The following is a 23,122-nucleotide window of genomic DNA, read 5'->3' on the forward strand; positions in this document are numbered from 1 at the left end:
CACACACTCCCCTGAACGCCAGAACTCGAAAGACCCCAGTCTAGTCTGCGACCCAGTTAATATAGAGTCCAGGTCCCGTGACCTATCGTGTTGTTCTCTGGGAGATGTAGTCGTCTTCTGTAAGTTGCAGATTCAGTAAAATTATTCATACTTCATATGATGTTATGATGTGGAATACTGATAGCAAAATTACAAAATTATTAAACCATGACATTCCACCCCTTATGCTACATCATTACATTATGTTTATACATACATACACACTCATATGTATAGTTGTGAATAATCAGCAACCTTATTTTCTCAACAATTTATATTTATTCCATACAAATCCTTAAGTTGAGAACAAAACTCTATAACCTAACCTACTATTTATTATTTTTGAGAAAATGGCAAAACTGCCAGAAAAAGGAAAACATGTCAGCGGTGGTGGAGAAAGGCAGTGCTAGTAGGGCGTCCCCCACATCAAGGTGCACTCATCCTTTCCCAGCCACCACAGCAGATTTCCTTTTGACTTATACTTCTTTCCACGTGTGCTCTACACATGCATGGCCAGTGCACGATATGGAGTCCAGATGGAAAACTTGCTTACAGAATGCCTAATTAAGGTATATAGAAAAAAAAGTGTTTCCTTAACATTAATCCATTTCTATCTTAAGTCCTGTACCTAACTGAACATTCGTCAAATATTTTCTGAGACTCTACCTATATATCTACAAGAAATCATTGGCTGCACTCGCCCAACATCAAATTCCCTTGTGGTACACATTGGACATTCCCATTTTTGTCCATCACCCACCACGTGCACCCAGGTCCCTGGGCAAAGACAGTACCCCGGAGAGGTTTGCCCTTTCCAGACGCTGGAAGGACCCAAACTGTTTTTCCCAACACACTCTTTATGTGTACTACAGGAACCTTATCTCCCTCCACGGTACGTAGGGAGCTGGATTGATTAGGACCATTACGATTACTAGATCCTCGAGTGTTGACCAACCAGGTGGCTTCTGCTAAATGGTTCTCCCAATTTTTATACGTTCCGCCACCCATTGCTTTCAACATAGTTTTAACAACCCATTAAATCGTTCAATCTTACCAGAAGCCGGTGCATGATAGGGAATATGGTAAATCCACTCAATGGTCCAAGTGGTTACAAGAGAATTTTTAAAATGGGTCCCATTATCTGATTCAATTCTTTCCAGAGTGCCATGCTGCCACAGGATTTGCTTTTCCAACCCTAATATGGTGTTTCGGGCGGTAGCATGGGGTACTGCGTATGTTTCGAGCCACCCAGTGGTTGCCTCCACCATGGTGAGTACATAACGCTTACCATTGTGAGATCGTGGCAAGGTGATATAATCAACCTGCCATGCCTCTCCATATTTATACTTTAGCCATCGCCCTTCCCCCAAAAAAGGTTTCATCCTCTTGGCTTGTTTAATTACGGCACATGTTTCACAGTCATGAATAACCTGAGCAATAGCGTCCATAGTTAAGTCCACCCCTCGGTCTCTGGCCCACTTATATGTCGCATCCCTTCCTTGATGACCTGAAGTCTCATGGGCCCACCGAGCTAGGAATAATTCACCCTTGTTCTGCCAGTCCAAGTCTATTTGAGCCACCTCAATTTTGGCAGCTCGATCGACCTGATGGTTATTTTTATGTTCTTCAGTAGCCTTACTTTTAGGCACATGAGCATGTACATGGCGCACCTTTACAACAATGTTCCTTATTCGGGCAGCAATGTCTTTCCACAGTTCAGCAGCCCAAACAGGTTTACCCTTTCATTGCCAATTGTCATTTTCCCACTGTTGCAACCACCCCCATAAGGCATTGGCCACCATCCATGAATCAGTATAAAGATGAAGCATTGGCCACCTGGCCACCTCTCCCGTTCAGCCACATCTAAAGCCAGCTGAACAGCCTTTACCTCTGCGAATTGACTTGATTCTCCTTTACCTTCAGTGGCCTCTGCAACTTGTCGTGTGGGACTCCATACAGCAGCTTTCCATCTGCGATGCTTCCCTACAATACGACATGATCCGTCTGTGAATAGGGCAAATTTCGTTTTCTGGTAGCTCATTGTATGGTGGTGCCTCTTTAGCACGTGATACCTCTTCTGTAGGTGGTGTTTCAATTTTTTTACTCTCAGGCCAGTCCATGATCACTTCTAGAATTCCAGGACAGCTGAGTTTTCCCATTCGAGCTCGTTGAGTAATTAATGAAATCCACTTACTCCAAGTGGCATCAGTAGCATGATGGGTGGAGGGAACCTGTCCTTTAAACATCCAGTTTATTACTGGCAAGCGAGGTGCTAGAAGAAGCTGAACCTCTGTCCCAACTACTTCAGAAGCAGCCCAAAACCCACATACACGGCTAAGATCTCCTTCTCAGTCGGAGTGTAGCGCTCCTCAGACCCTTTATATGCTCGACTCCAAAATCCTAGGGGTCGGCCTCGGGTCTCTCCTGAGGCTCTTTGCCACAAACTCCAGGTGGGACCTTTCTCTCCAGCAGCAGTGTAGAGGATGTTCTTCACATCCTGTCCCGTCCTTACTGGCCCCAAGGCCACGGCACGGGCTATTTCTTGTAGCCTGCTGCTGCTCAGGACCCCATGAGAAATTATTCTTCTTCCGTGTTACCTGATAGAGGGGGCTCACTATGTGGCTGTGGTTTGGGACATGCATTCTCCAAAAGCCCACTACTCCCAGAAAAGATTGGGTCTCTGTCTTGTCGGTGGGCGGAGACATGGCAGTGATTTTGTCAATCACATCTGCTGGGATGTGACAACGTCCATCTTGCCATTTTATACCTAAGAACTGGATTTCCTGGGCAGGCCCCTTCACCTTGCTGTGCTTAATGGCAAAACCAGCTTGCAAAAGAATTTGGATTATCTGTTTCCCTTTCTTGAAAACCTTTGCTGCCGTATGGCCCCACACTACAATATCATCAATATACTGCAAGTGCTCAGGAGCATTACCCTGTTCCAAGACAGCTTGGATCAATCCATGGCAAATTGTTGGGCTGTGCTTCCACCCTTGAGGTAAACGGTTCCAGGTATACTGAATACCTCTCCAGGTAAAAGCAAACTGTGGCCTACATTTTGCAGCCAATGGGATGGAAAAGAAGGCAATAGCAATGTCAATGGTGGCATACCACCTAGCTTCTTTTGACTCCAATTCATACTGGAGTTCTAGCATGTCTGGTACAGCAGCACTTAATGGAGGTGTGACTTCATTTAGGCCTACTGTCAGCCTCCATTCCCCACTGGTTTTACACACTGGCCATATGGGGCTGTTAAAAGGCGAGTGAGTTTTGCTAATCACTCCCTGATTCTCTAATTGGTGAATTAGCTTGTGAATGGGGAGCAGTGAGTCCCTATTGGTGCGGTACTGCCGTCTGTGAACCACTCTGGTGGCAATTGGTACCTCTTGGTCTTTGACCTGGAGCAACCCCACAGCAGAAGGATCATCTGACAGACCAGGTAAAGTTGACAGCTGCTTGACACCGTTTGTGTTAACAGCAGCTATCCCAAAGGCCCATCAATACCCCTTGGGATCTTTAAAATATCCCATCCTAAGGTAATAGATTCCCAGAATACATGGAGCCTCTGGACCAGTCACAATAGGGTGTCTCTGCCAGTTTTTACCAGTGAGGCTTATTTCAGCCTCCAACATAGTCAATTCTTGGGAACCCCCAGTCACTCCACGGATATATATTGGTTGTGTCCCTTGGTGACTTGAGGGCATTAGGGTGCATTGTGCACCAGTGTCCACCAAGGCTTTATATTTCTGTGGTTGAGATGTGCCAGGCCACTTAATCCACACAGTCCAGTATACTCTATTGTCCCTTTCCCCCCCCTGGCTGGGGGCAGGGCCCCTCTATTGTTTACCTCGGTGGCTTGCAGCAACTGGAACTTTCCCCTTCTTGGAAGAGTTCACCTTGGTGGTTGTTTCACACTGTAATTCTTTCACTCATGCCTGAAGTGCAGAAGTGGATGAATTATGCCACTTCTTCATGTCCTCCCCATGACTACAGAGGAAAAACAACAAGGCAAGACGTGTAGTCTTATCGTTGTCATTTGCTTGAATACAAGGACGTCTCTTTTTTATGGTTGAGATTTTCGATGATACAGGTCGAGAGGAACTCATGTTGTTTAGCTTTCTCAACAGGCGATCGTGGAAATCCTGGTTTCCATCATCTTGTACCACCATGGATTCATCTACATCAGGCACATTAGCCAATTTGTCAACAATATCACTTTGTGTTCCTTCCACTTTGCCTAACCTTTCCACTATTTTTTCCCCTGTTTTGACAATGGCTGAAGTATAAAGCTTAACTTCTGTAGTGCTTATAAATAATTCAAGCTCCTAAAGTTTGCTAATTAGCTCATTCACAAGGGGTTTCCTTTCCCCTTTGCCATATACTAATGCAAGTGCACTGGCATGCTTTTCTGGAGCTGCTTTTGTAAAGTCACGCCACATTTGTCGTGGAACGCGGACTGCTTCAGGATCATGTAATTGGTTTGGATCGTTACGATTGAAGTGGGGGCTGTATAGCATTTCCACCAGAGCACTTTCTCTCAAGAATTGGATACCTTTCTCTATATCAGTCCATTTCTTTTTCTCAGGCTCCAAGTCCCGTTTAAAAGGGAATCTATCTCTTACTGCTATCAACATCCACTTCCAGAGGGTGTAGGACCAATTTTGGCATGTGCCAATACCTCTGTCCATACATGAGTCCTTGGAAATGCTACCCAGTTGGCGAGCTTCACTGCCATCAAGCCACGCACTGTTGGCACCATTGTCCCAGCAGCGAAGTAACCAAGTGACCATATTTAATTTTGGCTGACGTGAAATCCTTTCTTAGATCTCGAATTTCACTCAGTTTAAAAGATCGATCAATAATGGTCGTAATACTTTGCTTACCTTTTGCTCTATCAAGAGTCCCAGGTGTTGATGGTGGCAACTGTGTTGATGAGGCTGCCCCATCTAGAAGTTTGGACTCGAGAAATTCTCGTAAAGAAAATCTAACTTTTGGCTCCTCTTCTTCTTCTGACTCTGACTCTTGTATTATTTCCTCCAGGTAACCCTCCTTTTTCCTCTCTCCTAACTTCCTCTGCTCCTCTAACTTCTTCTGCTCCTCAAACTTCTTCTGCTCCTCTAACATCTTCTTATACTGCTCTAACATCCTCTGCTCCTCCAACTTCCTCTGGTCTTCTGACTCCCCCTGCTCTCCTGAGTCCCCCTGCTCTCCTGAGTCCTGCTCTCCTAACTCCCTCCACTCTTCTAACTCCTTCTGCATTTTCTCTAACTGAGTTGAAACTCGTTTTGTCTTTCGCCCTCTTACAGGGGCAACCAACATTGTGTCTGGTGTCCCCGCTGGTTGGTCCAATTGGACTACATGTGCCCCCAATGGCTGGTCAAATTGGACTACATGTGCCCCTGTTAGTTGGTTAAATACATTCAGCTCACCCCGGAGGGCACATAGCTGGTCTCAGAGAGCGTTCCGCTCGTACTGGACAGCACCTAGCTCAGTCTGGAGGCTGTCATAGTTGGACTGGAGAGTGTTGTACCCGAACCGGAGGACGTTATTCTCGGCCCGGAGGGCATTGTGCTCAGTCTGGAGAGTGTTGTGCTTGGTCCGGAGGGCACTGTGCTCAGCCTGAAGAGTATTATGCTCCGACTGGAGGGTGTCGCAATTGGGTTGGAAGGCATCGTGCTTGGGCTGGAGGGTGCCGCGCTCAGACTGGAGGATGTCATACTTGGACTGGAGAGTGTTGTACCCGGACCGGAGAGCATTACACTCAGTCTGGAGAGTGTTGTGCTTGGTCCGGAGGGCATTGTGCTCAGTCTGAAGAGTGTTATGCTCGGACTGAAGAGTGTCGAGTTTGGATTGCATATCACAGAATCACAGAATCACAGAAATACCCGGGTTGGAAGGGACCTCGAGGATCATGTAGTTCCAACCCCCCTGCCTAGCAGGGCCACCAAACATACGCCTTTACTAGATCAGGTTTCCCAGGGCCCCGTCCAACCTGGTCTTGAACACTTCCAAGGACGGGGCATCCACAACCTCACTGGGCAGCCTGTTCCAGGACCTAACCACTCTTCTAGTAAAGAACTTTCCCCTAACATCCAACCTAAATCTTCCCTCCTTCAACTTAAAACCATTTCCCCTAGTCCTGCTATTATCAGCCCTTTCGAAGAGTTTACTCCCCTCCTGGGAGTAAGTTCCCTTCAGGTACTGAAAGGCTGCAATGAGGTCACCCCGCAACCTTCTCTTCTCCAGGCTGAACAAACCCAAGTCCCTCAGCCTGTCCTCATAGGGGAGGTGCTCCAGCCCCCTGATCATCTTTGTGGCCCTCCTCTGGACCCTTTCCAAAATCTCCATATCTTTTTTGTACTGAGGGCTCCACACCTGGACACAGTACTCCAGATGGGGCCTCACAAGAGCAGAGTAGAGTGGGACGATCACCTCCCTATCCCTGCTGACCACCCCTCTCCTGATGGAGCCCAGGATCCCATTTGCTTTCCGGGCTGCCAGAAAATGAGAAAATGAGAAAATTGCATACTCTCATTCTCGGCCCTGAGACTCTCTCAACCTCAAAATCTTCCCTCTCAGGAATGGTACTGAATAGGGCCCGATAAGCATTAGCTAGGTCCCTAGTCATTTGTGCCTCCTTAGATCTGAGCTACAACATTCCTGTCTCAAATATGCGGTCAAACTCTCAGGATTCTTTAAGTGTTCAGGAGTAAAGCTCCATGACACTAAAGATGTCTGTCTTCTAAAAGTCTCCCCAAAGTCTCTCCACACTCCCTGCCACTCAGTATTCTCTGGTTCTAGGGAAGACTTCCTCCTGAGGTTATAAATCCAGATACTGAGTGAGATTATTACAATAACCGACAGTGAGTTCAGGGAGATTAACACAATTGACAGTGTGGTCCACTGGGCTAACTGCTCATTTGAAGACTGCTTAAAGGATGCAAAGAAAAAAGGAGGAGCATGCTCAAAAACCACCATTCCTGAATTATTAGTTGCGTTAGTTGCTCCCTCTGGAGCTGCATGCAGATACCAAGTAAGCGTTGCTAACCATGCTTTCAATCTATTATACATTCCTATAACTTCATAGGAAAAAAGGGCTAGCTTAAACATGGTCCAATATGTTTGGAGCATCATAAAAGAGGAACTAATGACATGCAGTACCTTATAAAGCAAACTTACTAGAGAAAACTTTTTTTTTTTTTTTTTTTCCTCCTTCAATAGAGAGGGGGAAAAAATAAAAAAGCAAAGCTCAGCAGTGTTTATAAAATAAACCGGAGTATTGGCAGTCCGCCTGGACTTTCAAGGTCAAGCTCACAGGTGCAGAATTGCAAACCTAAGATAGCTCCTTAACAGGAAAAAAAACTTGTAGCTCTGTTAAAAGCTAAAAGAGCAACAGAAGAAAACACAGAAAAACAGCAACTCAGTTTGCCCGCATTCTCCACCAAAATCTGTCACGGTTTGAAAGAAAAATCCACCTGCGTCCATAACAGGGGCCGTGGGCCCCACAGGGGCCCTAGGCCAAAAGGAAAAAAGTTAATTAGGAAAAGAAAACAGCGGCAATGATCTAAGGAGGCACACTTATTTACTAAATACTATATCGAAATACAGGATAAGACAATATAATACAATATAATTGAAAATTGAGCTAACGAATCAAGCAAAATAGGAGAGAGAATGTATCCCGTAACCGAGAGGCCTACTGTGAAATCTAGGCGAAACGGTGAAGGCTCCCACACACTCCCTTGAATGCCAGAACTCAAAAGACCCCAGTCTAGTCTGCGACCCAGTTAATATAGAGTCCAGGTCCCGTGACCTATCGTGTTGTTCTCTGGGAGATGTAGTCTTCTTCTGTAAGTTGCAGATTCAGTAAAATTATTCATACTTCATATGATGTTATGATATGGAATACTGATAGCAAAATTACAAAATTATTAAACCATGACAATCTGTTATAAAATGCTATGTTTAATTTTTTTCCCCCTTACTTGTCTGTTTTTCACTAACAGTGAAGGCTAGAATTTCCAAAGTGACCTTAGTTAGCTGGGATCTTAACTCCAGGTTTTCTTTTCATCCACTTGTAGCCAGCTATCTTTATATTTCTGGATGCTTATCTTTCCCCTAAAGATGTTGTTTTTCTTTACCTACTTTCAATCTTAGCCAGCACCACTAATGGAAAATAATCCCAGTTTAGTTCTCTATAGGATATTATTCATATTGTTTTAATCCTTTTTTTTCCTCTGAGATTTTTTTCTATACTTCCACATTCATACCCCAAAAATTCACATGCAGGGCATTTGCATGCCTCATATGTAGTTTAGTTAGCCTTCTGTTTATACTTCGTGTTTTGTTGGTGAGAACAAAATGTATCAACCTCTGAGAAACTACAGCATAATGTTACAGATACAAGACATTTTTAAAACTAAATAAATTGTTTCTGCATACTCAGCACCTTCCCATTGTGATATTTTTTAGTTTTACAGTGGAGCTTTCAATTGTGGGATTATTAAAAACTCACATCTAAATTCTAGAGATTACACTTACAACTTCCAGCTTACTCTGAAAATACCTCTCATTTCTATGGAAACTACAACAGAGAATACAGTAGTGCTGTTCGATGCAGCAAATTCTCAGCTACAAAACACCTTTTTCAAAAGTCACTGCCATTAGCTGTACATTTTCACCAGCAATGAAAAGCCCTGCTTGCTGAACTCATAAAGATTCACACCAGCTGTGGTGGCCTGCTGTTGCCACTGCTGAAACACACCGCACTCCTTGTTATTCACATCCACTGCTTGGTTCTCCATAAACATTCAGCAAACACTGCTGAATGTCAATGGGTGCATTTTTTCTGCATGCAGGATTTCAGTCACACGCCTTTATACGAGAAGGTAAAGCAAACTACTGATAGAGAAACTGGTTGTATTTGCACATTTGCTTCCAGCTTGTACTTAACAGGCATTGCTGACTGAGGCCTCGGGTTCAGTAGTGCATCTAAGGCCTTCCGCTTGTCAGTGGGCATGTTTCAGATGAGGATATGTGCACCGGTTGTGTGCCAGATCTTTTGTGTAGCTAAGGACAATGCAGTGTTCTTACACACTTGGTATCTACTTTCCTGTTTGAGGTAAGACTGTGTCTTACTTGAGTACGGGCACAATTGTGTATGTAAAAAACAGTAAATGCTCTACTTTAAGACTCCAAAATGGGGCTGTAGCACAGGCTGCAGAAGGGCAGCCGGGATGGAGCACATGAACTGTGCTCCTTAATTGAGAGCACAGCGATGGATGTGTGTGGAATATACCCTGTGTTGCAGGTCACCATTCCATGTGTCTGCATACATTTGTAGAATCATTGAAGTTGGTAAAGACCTCTGAGATTGCCAACTCCAACATCAACCCATCAGCAGAATGCCCAATGACCACGTTCCTCTGTCTTAGTTTCAGATGGGACTGAGCTGTTTTCTTCAGAGCACCTGGTTCTAGGAGAAAAACAATGTTGGTGGCACACTGATACTTACAGTTGCTGCTGAGCAGTGTTGCACAAAGCCAAGGCCATTCCCAGCAAAGATCCCAAAGATATGGGAGGGAGCAGAATTAGGACAGCTGACTCAAACTGGACGAAGGTTACCCTGTACTGTGACCTCATGACTTCATGCAGAAGTAGTTTTGAAGGGCATGAACGTTCCATCACTGCTTTTGCTGCTAGGAAGTCTTGCTAGGCATAGGTGGTGGTAATTGTTTGTGCAGCACTTCTTATATATGTTCATATGTATATAAATATACATACGTATATGTATGTATGTCCTCCTGGGCAGCCCGTTCCAACACCTCACCAGTCTTTCAGAAAATAAATATCCAGCTTGAACCTCCTCTGGTGCAACTTGAGTTAATTCCCTCTGCATCCTATTGCCATTACCTGGGAGAAAAGGCCAACCAGTGCTTTACTACACTCTCAGGGAGTTGTAGAGGGCCTGGCTGACTTATTCCACACACTTGCAGAGAGCTGTATAATTCATTTTGAATATTTGGAAACTTTTTTTTTTTTTTTTTTTAATCAGAAAGAGCGGTCAGGGACTGGCACAGGCTGCCCAAAGAGGTGGGGGAGTCACTGCCCCAGGAGATGTTCAAGAAATGCACAGATGCACTGAAGGACGTGGTTAGCGGGCGTGGCGCTGATGAGTTGATGGCCGGAGCCCATGATATCAGAGGTCTCTTCCAGCCTTAGCAACTCTCTGTGCAGAGACGCCTGCCCCTGTTTTCGTCACACTGTATCTGCATTCCCTGGCCGTGGTTCCTGTGCACAGGGACGGTGCGGCCCCGCGGGCACGGCCGGGTCCCGCACGTCGCTTATCTCCGTGCACAAGGCGCGGAGCCGCCGCCCGACACGCACCCCACGTCCCCCCGCAGCCGGCCGCAGCGCAGCGCCGCCTGGAGCGGAGAGGGGTGCCGGACGGGCCGCCTGCCCATCATTCTCCGCTGCCCAATGAGGGCGGATGGCGGAAGCGCGTCAGGAGGGGCGGTGTCGCGGCGTGACGTCAGTGGTGCCCATGGCAGAGGGCAGAGGAAGGGGCAGAGGGGTGTGATGGCATCGTCGGTGGTGCGGGCCACGGTGCGCGCCGTCAGCAAGAGGAAGATCCAGGCGACCCGCGCCGCCCTCACCCTGGTCAGTGCCCCGGGCGGAGCGCGCTCGGCCCCCGTTTACCCTCCCCGACAGCGCTGTCGGTGTTGGGCCGGGCGGCGGGGCCTGTTCTCGCGGCGGGCGGCCTTGAGGTGACAACGGGCACGGAGGCGGCGGGCGGGGCGAGCGCCGCTGGGTGTCTGGGGGTGAAAGGCCGAGCGAAGGTCTGGGTGCGGGCAAGGGAGGGGGGACGCCGTCCGGGGGCCCGCGGGCAGCAGGCTGCGGAGCGGGGAACGGCCGTGCGAGGTGCGTGCGTACTTACAGACGAATGTAAATACGTCGTGTTCAGAAAGTGAAGAGCGGGCTGTGTGCACGGAGGGTGGCCAGAAACGAAAAGCTTGTCCAGGGGATTTAGGTGCCTGAACTGCTGGCGGTGGGGAGGCGACAGGAGCCCTGTTCGGCACGGACTGGGCTCTGCAGGCGTGAGGTGCTGCTGAGGTCAGGCAGCAGGTCTGCAGCAGGTGGGCTGGCAATGTGACAGGTGGCTGTGCCAAAGGTGGCCCTGCAAATGGGGAGCCAGAGCATAGTGTGAAGCATAACTGTACTGCACAACGTCAGAAAAGAACTGTGTATAATACAGTTCTGTTAAACACTTGTTGGTGCAAGTGCTTACAGCAAATAAACAAGAAGTAATGATTTGAAATGATATGTGTATTTTTGTTTTTCAGACCCCGTCAGCCGTCCAGAAGATAAAACAACTTCTTAAAGACCAGCCAGAGCATGTAGGTTTACCAGGGCTGTCGTGCTGTGCAGCTGACAGTCACAAAACACTTCTGGCTTACCTGGAAATCTGAAGTAAATGCCCAGCAGTTCAGAGATGTTGGGGGCTTTTTTAGAGGACAATGTTTTTTAAGCATAGTTTGGCTATGGAATGAAATGGCAGGAGGTGGCTTGCTGTAATGTTGTGGCACTGTACAGTTACTTTTGAGATGAAAAAATATGAAAAGAAGTTGAGCTTGGAACTATTCTTATATTTTAATGAAGTCTTCTCATATAGTGTAGTGGTGACTTAAAAGAAGACTTCAACTGTTGCTTTAAGACATTAATAATTAGTTTTTATACAGATTGTTGTGAGATGTTACTGTCATGCCAGATTATTATCTATTAGAAAACACACAGTACTTTAGAAACTTGATGAAAAGTTCATTTTTGTAAGTTACCAGCATTTCATCTAAAAACTGAGCTTTTCAGAGGAAAGCACAGTCTTGCTTTCTAACCACTATAAAAACAAACACTGCTTTTATTTTGCCTTACAGCAAGTAGTATTTCAAGAGAAATATTCTCTCTTAACTTCAGTACAATGCCCATTGTTTCTTCTTCTTCCTGTACATCTGCAAATAACTGGGCTTTTTGTTCGAAACACAAATGATGGTAAGGAAGCCCAAAGCCTGCAGCTCAGCTGATCAGTCATCCTTGCGTTATCAAAGATGTACCTGTTTTCCAGCATGCTGCATTGTATCTAGTGTTTCCGGTCCAGAGGTGCTTAGTCTGAGCAGATCACACACAGTTTGAGGTCCCACTTGATGGCATTTGATAGTGTTTTGGTAGATTTTTATTGTAACGCTGATTACACAGGTATACAGCATACTTCTGTTTAGTTATGAAATAGTGGTTTGCTGGAAATGGAAGAGTTATTTTTGAAAGATTACTGTACACAGATGTCTTTCTGATTCTGTACCACTTTTTCTTAGCTCCTCACTTACATGGCTGTGTTTTTTTCTGTCGAACATAGAAGATCATTGAGAGAAGCTGTGAATGATTACAAACATACTGACTTGGTTGGGTTTAACATGGATTAAAATAGTAAGCAACTAGTTATATTTGATGTGAGGCTGGTCTTAAGTTTTAATGGCAAAAGGCAATAGGAGTAATGAAGAAACCAAAGTAAATTCTTTCAGAACTTCGAAGTAGTTTTCTGATGGTCATTAGAGACAGAGCGTAAAAATATAGCAACTGCCCTTGGCCTGCCCTCACAGCTTCATAATTAATCATAATAATCTTAAAATAGTGCCTGATTAGCATCTGAATGTTTATATTGAAGTCACAATGTTTTGAAATGTTACTGTCTTTATGAGACAGAAGTACCAGTAGTTTATTATCACTTCAAAACTTCTTTTTAAGAATATACAAGAGCTAGGTGCAAAGAAGCAAATGTCTGATGCTTACCATTACCTTGATAACAAATTTTGTAAAAGGGAAAAAAAATTCACTGAACTAGTTCTCTTCTGTTCTAGGACTGGCTTTGGGATAGTGAAGAATAAATGTCATCATTTTGTTATTCCACATATTTTTATAACTTGGTGTTGAAGAACAGGTTTAAAAAGAAAAGTCATGTATGTTTGTGGTTTTTTTTTCAGGTAGGTGTAAAAGTAGGTGTTCGTACGAGGGGATGCAATGGACTTTCTTATACATTAGAATATACAAAGTCTAAAGGAGACTCTGATGAAGAAGTAGTTCAAGATGGTGAGTTTCTGCTGCAGTAGAGCAATCTTGTGTGGTTAGAAACGTGGCTTAGAAATTGTTTGAGTACTAAATTATAGGAAGAGGTTCTAGCTTTCTGATGTTGGAGTTACTGTTGCATTGCAGCTTTGCAATCTGTGGTTCAGAGGTGGCACAGAATAAGTAGTGTAGCCAATTTTTCATGTTTTTTGGGGGTGGTTAATCTTAGCTATTTAGAGAAAAAAACAGAAAAATGCATATAGAAAGGGATACTTGATCAGCATACCTAAAACTAGAGCTTTCAAAACTACAATCCTTATTTTGCTAAGTCTTCCCTGACTTGTCTTCTGCTTTACTGATCTATAATTTGTTTTTAACCCGTTCATGCTTTTGATCTTCAAATTGTTCTGTAACAACCATTTCTTCAATTTTAATTAAGCCTTAGTTGAAAATTGTGTTTATTCACTGATGTTTAAGCATGCTGCCTGATAATTTTGTTGAACACCGTATAACAGATGGGTTGGCAAAATATTGATAGTTCCATAGCTTTTTCTGCTTACAGAAGAATTTCTTTGTGGTCCTTCTGTGAAATAGGGATTTTCATAGAATCAATATAACGTTTGTTATCAAGAAGTTTCTAAAATATTCTTTTATTTGTTTGTTTTTTTGTTTTTCTTTGTTTAAGAATTACTGACTTCTCTTGTAAATAAAAGATTTACATTCAGAAAAACTAACCTGGTAAAAAAGTAAGAGATGTGAATAAGAATGGGTGTAGGGGGCTAGATTATTTCCTTATAAGTAGTATGCTGCTAAGCAGAGCCCATCTTCCAGCCGTGTTGTAAATATCTGTGACCAACTAATACATTTCATTCTCTTACACAAATAATTAGTTGGGACAACAAATGACTAAATTGAACTGGAGCACGTGAGATTGGGACTACCATGTAATTTTGCAAGTGCCTCTTGATTTCAGTTGCTTCAGGAGTTACCTCTGCTTGACTCAGAGCTGCTCTGGCTTTATAGAGCTGAAAAGATTTCTGGTTTGGATCTTAAGGAAGATAAAAGTAGTTTCTATTTCCCTCAGTCAGGGATAAAGAGATACTTTAAACTCTAAAGACAGCCAGCATTTCAGATGTCTCTGCTTTCTGTTTTGTTTGGCTGCTTCTAGACAGATTTCCACTAAAGGCTTTGACTTTTAAATAGCTCTGTACACATCAAGCTGGTGGCTTTGGATGTGAGCCCAAATTTTCTGGCTTTTAGGTAGCAAAAGATCCCTGACAGCTTCAGGGATCAGGTCTGTAAAAGTTTGTGTTAGGTTTAGCCTTCTGTGTCAGTTGCTATCTAAATTTGCCCTGAAAATCTGTTTGGGGTAAATTCAACATAGTTGCCTGCAGACTTGTATTGTTACAGCAATGTGTTTTATCTCAATTTTGAATGTAATAGAACAGCTTACTGACAGTCGCTTATTTAACTTAACCAGTTCTTGCTGCAGTTCGCTGATGTTATTTCTGTTATCACCTACCCTATAAACAGCTAAGGCAATCTACTCACAGCTTTGCATCAAGATTTCACCTTGCATGCCTTGGAAAAGGTATCTCTTTCTGGTTCATAAGATGAACTACTGCTAAGACTGTTATACAGATTTTAGATTAGGATAAAAAATGCAATAGAAGTGTCACAGGGTGAGGAAAAAGTTCTGTTGATAGTCTTCAAATCTTGCTTCTACTTTATTTTTTTAATCAGTGTTGAAACTGAAAATTTACCATTTCCCTTTTATTTGAAATACAAATCAAAGTAAACGGTGAATGATTTTTCTCTATGTAAATCTGTTTTTCTTTGTTGTCATTAAGGGGTTAGAGTGTTTATTGAGAAGAAAGCGCAGCTGACTCTTCTAGGAACTGAAATGGACTATGTAGAAGATAAATTGTCCAGTGAATTTGTCTTCAATAATCCAAACATTAAAGGAACGTGTGGCTGTGGAGAAAGCTTTAACATTTGAAATCTCAGGACTACTTCTTTGACTTTAAACATCACAAGACACTTGCTATTTGGCTTTCCGGAAGGAGATAAATTTTCTTCAGGTTCTAGGGTGTGTAGAGTCTGGGCACCACTAAGGAAAATAAAGTTAAATCATGCTGAATATGTGAATTGTGTGTTAAATTGCAGCACTGATGCAGTTATCCTGTAACTTTTGATGAGTTGGAATCCAAAAGGTAAGAACAGGAAGTGCTATCATCATGTCGCTGTACTTCTACATATCAAGGAAATAAAACTCTGCTATTCTTTTCCTTTGCAATTTTCTTTGTCCACTCATTCCCTATCCAAAACTGATGCAATTTGAGAAAGTATATTGCCAGTATGTTCTGGTTTCAATTATGAGAGGGGAAAAAAAAAATAAGTCATCACTTAGACGTGTTTTATGTACACAGACATATGGTCTTCATCTTCAGAGTTCACTGATTATGTAAATGCTTACTTTCCTTTCCTAGATTTCTGATACTTTCATGTTTTCATGAATCTGGTAGCCTACTTTCCTCTAAATCCAGAGAAGTCCAAAAAGGAGTTTGTATACTGAAGCAGTGTTAGGCTGCTAAAGCACTGCTTGTAGAAATAGTAAAAAATGTGCTAACTAAATATTAATCCTGTTCCTTGCATTGTTGATGGCACAGCCTATGCTGTACTTAGTGATTTTTCAAAAACATAAAATATATTCAGGTACTGGAGTGCTAATTAGGATACAGCCCACGTTCCTCACATTTCTGTTGTTTATCTTTCGTGACTTAAATTGCAAAGGTGTTAAAAGTTCTCCAGATTTTGATTCTGTGTTCACAGGATGTGTCTGTATTCTCATTATGCTATCTGCCTACCAAAGCCATAAGTTGCTTTTTCTGGGAGATAAACCTTTAACTTTTTTAACCATGTGTGCTACTCCTTCTGATAGAATTCTAAACTCTGCTTAGTAACTAGCGCTAGCATCTTTCATTTTAAAAGCTTATGGTAACTTATGTGTAACGGCTAATTGAAGGTTAATTTAGTAACAGGAATCCATTTATCATTTAAAAAAATAAAAAAGCTCTTATTGAGTAATTCTTTTAAAAATATTTCTGTCAGTAATTAAAGAAACTGATAGTTCCTAATCAGATTATTCCGTTTCTGAAGCAGTGTTTTTCTAGGGGATGCTATTCCACTGGAAATCAGGCAGTCTTGAGGACTTCCCAAAGCTGATAGGAGAAAAGTACAGTTCCATCCTTTTATCTTTAATTTCCCTGTTTGCCTAAAGAGGAGACTGTGCAGCTAAACTCCTTTTTGTAGACAAGACAGTAACTTCTTAGGGTTAGTTTCCCAGGTTAACACTTAGTCAAAAGAGTGGAAATAGAAAGTAGAGGATTCTGGGGGCTGGGCTCTTAGCAGCATGAACAGCTTGGCAACAGTAACATGCTACAGATGTAAGATTGCAGCCAGTTAGATCTGGCTTGAGAAAATATGTAGAGGCAAGAAGAAAAATGAAAAATTTAAACCATTTTTGGTATGTACTGCATAGGAATTGAAGGCCGGGATTTCCAGAGCTGTTGATTAATATTAAATGCTTAAATTTTAGTTATACACTATGTCACCTTTTGATGTAAAAACACTTCTTTCTTTAGTAGGCAAGTACTATACACAGTTACTTTATCTTATACAATAATTCAGGAGTAACTGGTATAACACTGGTTAGGTGAATTTATAGTGCCGTAAACCCTTTTGTCTTGCCAAACAAAAATCCAGTTAATGTGATAGTATGCCTAAAACTACAAGCTAATGGCATTTCTTCAGACTGCGTTGCTGTGCTCCTTGTTAGCAGATAAAACTATGAATGTAGTAGCACTGGTTTTTGCTAAGAGTGCTTTGATTTTACTCATTTTGCTTATTTCAGTGTGCATTTGGTTTTGGGGATGTTTTTGGACCTGTGCACATGCATTAATCTTTTTCATGTGTTTTGTGTATGCCTTGAATGGAAGTTTGCATTTTCATACTCTTTAAATACTCTTTTCAAACGTGTTAATTTACTGACACATAACGCACAGTCTGTTAAAGCTTCTGCTTAAGTGCTGTTTACTGTTCTATAGGCACATGGTTTTGTCAGTTGATACAATTTTGTGCAATACTGTATGTAGAGATCTGAATTATAATAATAAATATTACCTGTTGGTAAATGTGAAAGATTCCAATTTTGAAATGATTCTGTTTACAATTATAAATATGGGGCAGAGGGCATGGCGGAGAATTGGGCTTATATGTCTGGGTTAAGAAATAAATACAATGTTAATGTTACCTGAATTAATAACTCTAAAAATATTAAATTCTGAGAAAGTGGTGGAAATTGTTGATACTGGGGAGAAAGAATGAAACCTTTCTTAGAACCGGGAGGCTGGAAATGCTGCAACTGTCCTGATAGAGTTATTACAGAATTTGGGGATGGGGTGAAGTAAAACCCTAAAACAAACCAACAGAAATCCTTGTGCACCAACAAGTTGTTCATGATCCACTCCTTTTTGTAGCTCTCTTTGGATGTCTCAGGAAGGAGGACAGCTTGTTCAGGAGAACCTTAAACAGCTCAGTATACAAGTCATTCTTGCAACAGATGACAACACAAAATGAATTCAAGCTAAAAAATGTAAGACAGGTGATAGAACTGTAAAATCTGATGTAAAAAAATACTGTGTGTGTTGAATCGTATCTGCTGGGCTGATTATGTTGTTTATCACTGTAATTATTATATTATTATTTCCTAACTATACCACTTTGGTGCTAGCACTATTTTTTTGTTGTTACTAAGCAGGTAATTCTTTTGTGATGCTGCAATTTGGCAGTCTCTTTTGACAGGAATCTGTAGTCTTTTCATGTGGCAAAGTATGTATTTATGTATCTGTCCCAGAAAAGCTCTGAAAAATTACTTGAAAAACTACTTTTCAGCATGACTAGCTTTTTATCTGTAAACATGCAGAGGTTACAGATAAAGCTGTAAAGCCAAACAGTGCGAACTTTGGCCTTTTCATTTTCTGGTTCTTTTAAGATATGTGAGGAATGCTGCTTCATGAAGGTGAGTTAAAATGCAAGAACTTAGCAAAGCTCAGCATGCACTTGGGTTTGAGTGGCATTAATTTTAATCCTGTTTTTAGCAGGAGCTGGAATTTCCTTAAAGATGCACTAAGGGAAGTTTATTTGCTGAACTGAAGCAAGCTCTTTGCCATCATCACTTGCTGTCCCTTTCAGTGTGTAAATTATTTAACCTGTGTGTACCTTCACTGGTACAATGTGTGTTCCTAGATCAGATCTAGGAACGTGTAGTGGAATTCCAGGGTCACAGCCTGAACCAGTGGGTGAGCTACGTAAGTGCCTGGAGTGGCAGGGGGTTCTAGAGGTACCCTACTTCCTTACAATCTGAGTCTGCGGTGCTTCCCCATTTCCACCCGCCCTTCTCTCCTGCGGCGACTGTACGAACGGGGGAGGGTCACTCGTCCCTTTCTCCAAACTGTTACCGGGGGGATGGGATGGGGAGGGGGTGAGTTAATTCCTTTTGTTATCTTTTCCTATAGCGCCTATTTCTCAAATAAAGGAGCTCTCATTGCTATTATTTTCCCTACAGAACACTGGCTACAGTGTCCTAGCCCCTGCTGCTTTCCGTAATCTTATAGCCCCACTTCATGGGAACGGATAATTATTGCCATAGGGGGGCAGTATGTTCACTGCAGCTACCGTTCATTCAAAATGAGAATTGCCCTGCCTGGTTCCCATGTTCTCTTTCCTTTTGTGTTTCACAGGGTACTTTTTGCTGATATTGATGGAAATGTTTGTTGTGTTGCTCACCCTTATTTACCGTTCTGTTCTGTTCTTCCTGTCTGTTTCTGAAGGATAGTAGTGTGCTAGTGTACTCCATTAGTGTTATATCTACCTACAAGTTACTGTGGATGTATTCGTCATCTACACCTTACTTATCTGGATTTTAGCTATTGCACAGTGATTTTATTTCATATGGTTTGAATGGAAAGCTCCTTATCTTACTGAAGCTAAATCTAAACAGCAAGAATAAGTTCCCCTGGCTAATGAAGTGAGAGAGCCGCAAAAAAAAAAAAAAAACAAACCAAAAAAACCCCAAAAAACCAAAAAAACACTGAAATAACCTAAACAGCAGAATTCATTACACAGAGATTTCCAGTGTTTTAATCTTTAATTTGTTCATAATGAGTCATCCCTGTAGACCTTTAATTCCTAATCACAGTATTCTGAACCAATACTAAATTGTTGTATGGAGTAGCAAACTGTTTAAATTAGAGTGCTTTACTGTTAATTGTACTCATTATTTTTCATTGTGCTCATTTCATATTAAAAGCTTAAATGCAAGCAAGTATTCAAATAAGGAGAAAAGGCCATGTGCTAACAGACTTAATGTTGTAGGATCTTAAGAAGCACACAAGCAGTAGGGAATGGGAAATAAGCTCCTTCTTGTTGTCCTTTTTCACAATAAATTAGTGCAGTGTGATCCTCCAAATTAGAGCTGGTTGAAATATGTTGTCAAAGTTTGTTTTCCAGTGAATAGCTAATGAATAATACCCCCTCACCAAATAAATAATAATAATAACAAATGGTCATTTCTAGCAGAGTTTGCTGAAGTGCTTTTAGGAATTACTGGTATGCTTGTGTCCTCTGTTTGAGGCTGCTACACCTACAGCAAATTTGTAAGCATGTGACTCTAACCGGTGAGGCTGAGTTTGTGTTAACACACTGCATTTTGCCTATCAGTACTTCAAGGGAAGAACCTGTGTTCCCTTGCTGGAATATGGGAAATCCACAATACAATAATAAGCAGAGATGAAGTGGTAGCCAAAGATAATCTGCTCATGTTGTAGGGAGCCTGACATGCCTGCTACAAAGTGAGCTGCCTTCTACCACTTCAGAGTGTTTGTGCAATCCTTAAAGCTAAAGCCTGTCTCACATTTAACAAGATCTTTGCCATCCTCATCATGGACATGGTCTGGAAATGTGAAGCAGTATGTAAAGTCTCAAAACAACTGTCACAAACTCCAAGTTTTGACCATTTTCAAGGAAAACTGTTCATATTAAGTCTGTACGTGTGCCTTCCTTTGTCTTAATGAAATTTGTGCTGCCTGGGATGTCATAAAACTGGCTAGAACAGACTTGTGCTATTACTAGGCCTGTATGTCTTAATTAGGAGGCTTTGCATGTAGCACTTCTGAAAACATTACTCTTGGTTTATTATTACATTGAAAAATCTTCCCTGGAAAACAGCAGTCTAATGGGAAGCTGTCTGAGCTGTGCTTTGTACAGAGGAAGTTCTGTGGAACTGCCAAGGTGGTGTCTTTGTTTTTGCTCAGCTCAGCTTCAACCCAGCTGAAGAATCTTGCCTGTGGTCGGTCACCTGCTGCAGAATGAAAGTCTACAACTCACCACTGTGCTCCTAGTTCCCCACAGTGGAATCATGTGGATCTGGTTAAACAAACTTAGCTTGCAAGTATATGGTCAGAGATGCTGGCTTACCATCTGCTTGTAAATCTGGTTTGCTGGACAGAACAGAGTGATTGACTTCATAAGATACAAAGATGGTTCTAGTTGGGCAAAACAACAAAAACTGGACCTGGATTACAAATTATGTATAAAGAAAGGAGATGTAGGGGTGTAAGATACCTACTGGATGGGATGGCTGTCTGAGAAAAACGTAAACCTTCAGTACCTCAGCCAGCGAGGAGAGGACGAGAGGCTCACTAGCACTGGGGTACAGCAATAAAAGGGCTGTGTCCCCTAGAACTTTGAGAGATCCATGGGGTAATGCCTCCGTAGTCTCCCCCTTGACTCAAGTAAAGCAAGCACTAGAGCCGGCTGGAGGTGCTCTCAGTGGTAACGCCGGCAGGCCGCAGCGGGAGGGGCGGGCAGCTGTTCCACTCGGCGCCGCGCTCCCGCCTTTCCGAGCGCTGGGATGGCGGCGGTTGGCGTAGGGGGTGGGTCGGTCGGCTGGCGGGCCTATACTGTCGCAACATGGGCAGCCGGGGAGCGGGGATGTTGTCTGTGGTAGGAAAGGGAAAGCAAGGGAAAAAGAATGAAGCCAGCGAAGGAAAGAAAATATAGTGTTTTGGGCAGATTTAGTGTGGGAGTTCCTTGGACTGGAAATCATCTTGAAAAGACAGAGATGCTGCCCTATGTGAGGTTTTAAACTGACAGGCAGAGTACTGTTGTGCATGACGCAGGAGCATCATTGTTACTTCACAGGCTGCTGGGAAGTGAGGGGCTGACTTTTGGGTGTTTTTATTTTCCTGCCAGTATTTTTCCCACTTTCACATCTTATAATTTCTAATTAAAATTGCTTTATTTTCTCAGCAAAGTGAAGGCAAGTGGATCAGACTGAGAATGGTATGCTGCCAGAAGATACAGATCAGAAGCAGTCATTCTCTGTGGGCTGGAAAGTGAGAACTGTAGCAGTGTAAAAGCCATTTGTAGGCTTTCTGTGCTCACCTCCTTTATCATCAGAGTTGTTTCGCTATGCTTTTTCCCCACTTGTTGATGTTTTATTTCTTTGTTTTCCCCCAGAGAATTGCCTGGGTACCTCTACAGTACCAAATTATTATTGTTATATTATTATACCAAAGTGATCTTCGCTCTATGCAGCGGACCTGGCAGAATGAGAAGATATGCTAGGCCATAATGGAATGATGCTTTGCAAGAAAATACAGATTTTTTTTTTATTTTTTTTTTTAAGCATCACAAATACATTTGTGCTGAATTTTTGTAGCTAAAAGAAAAAAACAACAAAAAAAGAAGTACCAGAATCTACAGGAGTTGAACAGTGGTCAGTATTTTGCGTATGAGTGCTGTTTTAATTACTGTCGTTTGTTCCCATTCTTGAAAATAAAGAGGTATTTGTTCATGATTCATTTCATAAATCAAAAAGATGAATTTGTTTGTTTCTCATTTGTCCTGTACACATCAGTGCATTTGATGGGAATACTGGTAAAGGCCAGGTGTCTTAATCTGCTTTGTCATTTACATTACATGCGCTTCAGTACATGTTTATCTTAATAGAAGCAGCTCTCTTGCTTTTTTCTGTAAATTTTGGGTGCTATTTGAATAAAACAGAAAGCCATTGCAATCCCAGCAATAGGCATTTTGCCTCAAGTAATTTTTATTTTTATTCTAATTGATGCTACTGACTTTTCTGCAGAAATTATTAGTCTCTCTGAGTTTTCAGTAAAAGAGGATGACTCAAGAATGACTCAGTGCATAGTATTTGGATTCAGTGGCCGTTAGTATATGACATCAAACAAACAGCACATCTTTTTCATTATTTGATACATCATCTTTGCAACTTTGCAACTGACTGGCTTTAGGTACAGGACATTAGTTGAGGGATGCAAAATGTTGCAGATTCCCTAGGCTCATTTTCTTACTTACTAAGCTCGTTTACTTACTATTAGTGATCTGTTAGCCTATGTAGCAGAACTTACTGTTCCAGTCAAAGCCAGTTTTGGACAAGTCTATTTATCAAGGCATGGAGTGAAATAAATATGAGAATTTTTCATGTTGTCCTCTACAGCCCATTTCAAACAGTAGAAAAGAAACTTCTATGCATATTTATGCAAATCAGTTCAAGGGATCTGTCAGCATTGTGAAGTGCTGGGAACGCCATTTGTTGTATCACACATGGTCATCTTGCTTTTATCTTCATCTGTAGTCACTCGCTGAATATATCGTTTATGAAAAAAAAAGGGAATAGACTCTTGAGCGGGGCATGTTGTGATAGGACAAGGGAAAGTGGTTTCAGACTGATAGTAGAAATATAGAATGGATATAAAGAAAAAGTTTTTTATATTATAGCTGATAAGGCACTGGAACAGGTTGTTCAGAGAGGTGGTAGATGCCCTGCTGGAGACATTCAAGGCCAGCCTGGATCAGGCTCTGAGCAGCCTGACCTAGCTGTAGG

At 42.3% G+C, this 23,122-nt stretch overlaps 1 protein-coding gene and 1 long non-coding RNA gene across 2 annotated transcripts; both read left to right on the forward strand.

Annotated features, from left to right (window-relative positions):
- Positions 1-10,566: 10,566 nt before the first annotated feature.
- On the forward strand, positions 10,567-17,352 carry ISCA1 (iron-sulfur cluster assembly 1). The gene is made up of 4 exons (XM_015849308.3): positions 10,567-10,698; positions 11,382-11,435; positions 13,071-13,176; positions 15,003-17,352. The coding sequence occupies exons 1-4, from the start codon at positions 10,618-10,620 to the stop codon at positions 15,149-15,151; spliced, it is 390 nt and encodes a 129-aa protein (XP_015704794.1). The 5' UTR covers positions 10,567-10,617; the 3' UTR covers positions 15,152-17,352.
- A 336-nt stretch (positions 17,353-17,688) lies between these two features.
- On the forward strand, positions 17,689-22,072 carry LOC146753916 (uncharacterized). Its single transcript, XR_014939466.1, has 2 exons — positions 17,689-17,806; positions 21,523-22,072. It is a non-coding gene; the product is annotated as an uncharacterized LOC146753916 (long non-coding RNA).
- Positions 22,073-23,122: the final 1,050 nt, after the last annotated feature.

The sequence above is a fragment of the Coturnix japonica genome, chromosome Z, assembly GCF_054131305.1.
Source record: "Coturnix japonica strain WE chromosome Z, WE-NBRP24, whole genome shotgun sequence".
Lineage (NCBI taxonomy): Eukaryota > Metazoa > Chordata > Aves > Galliformes > Phasianidae > Coturnix > Coturnix japonica.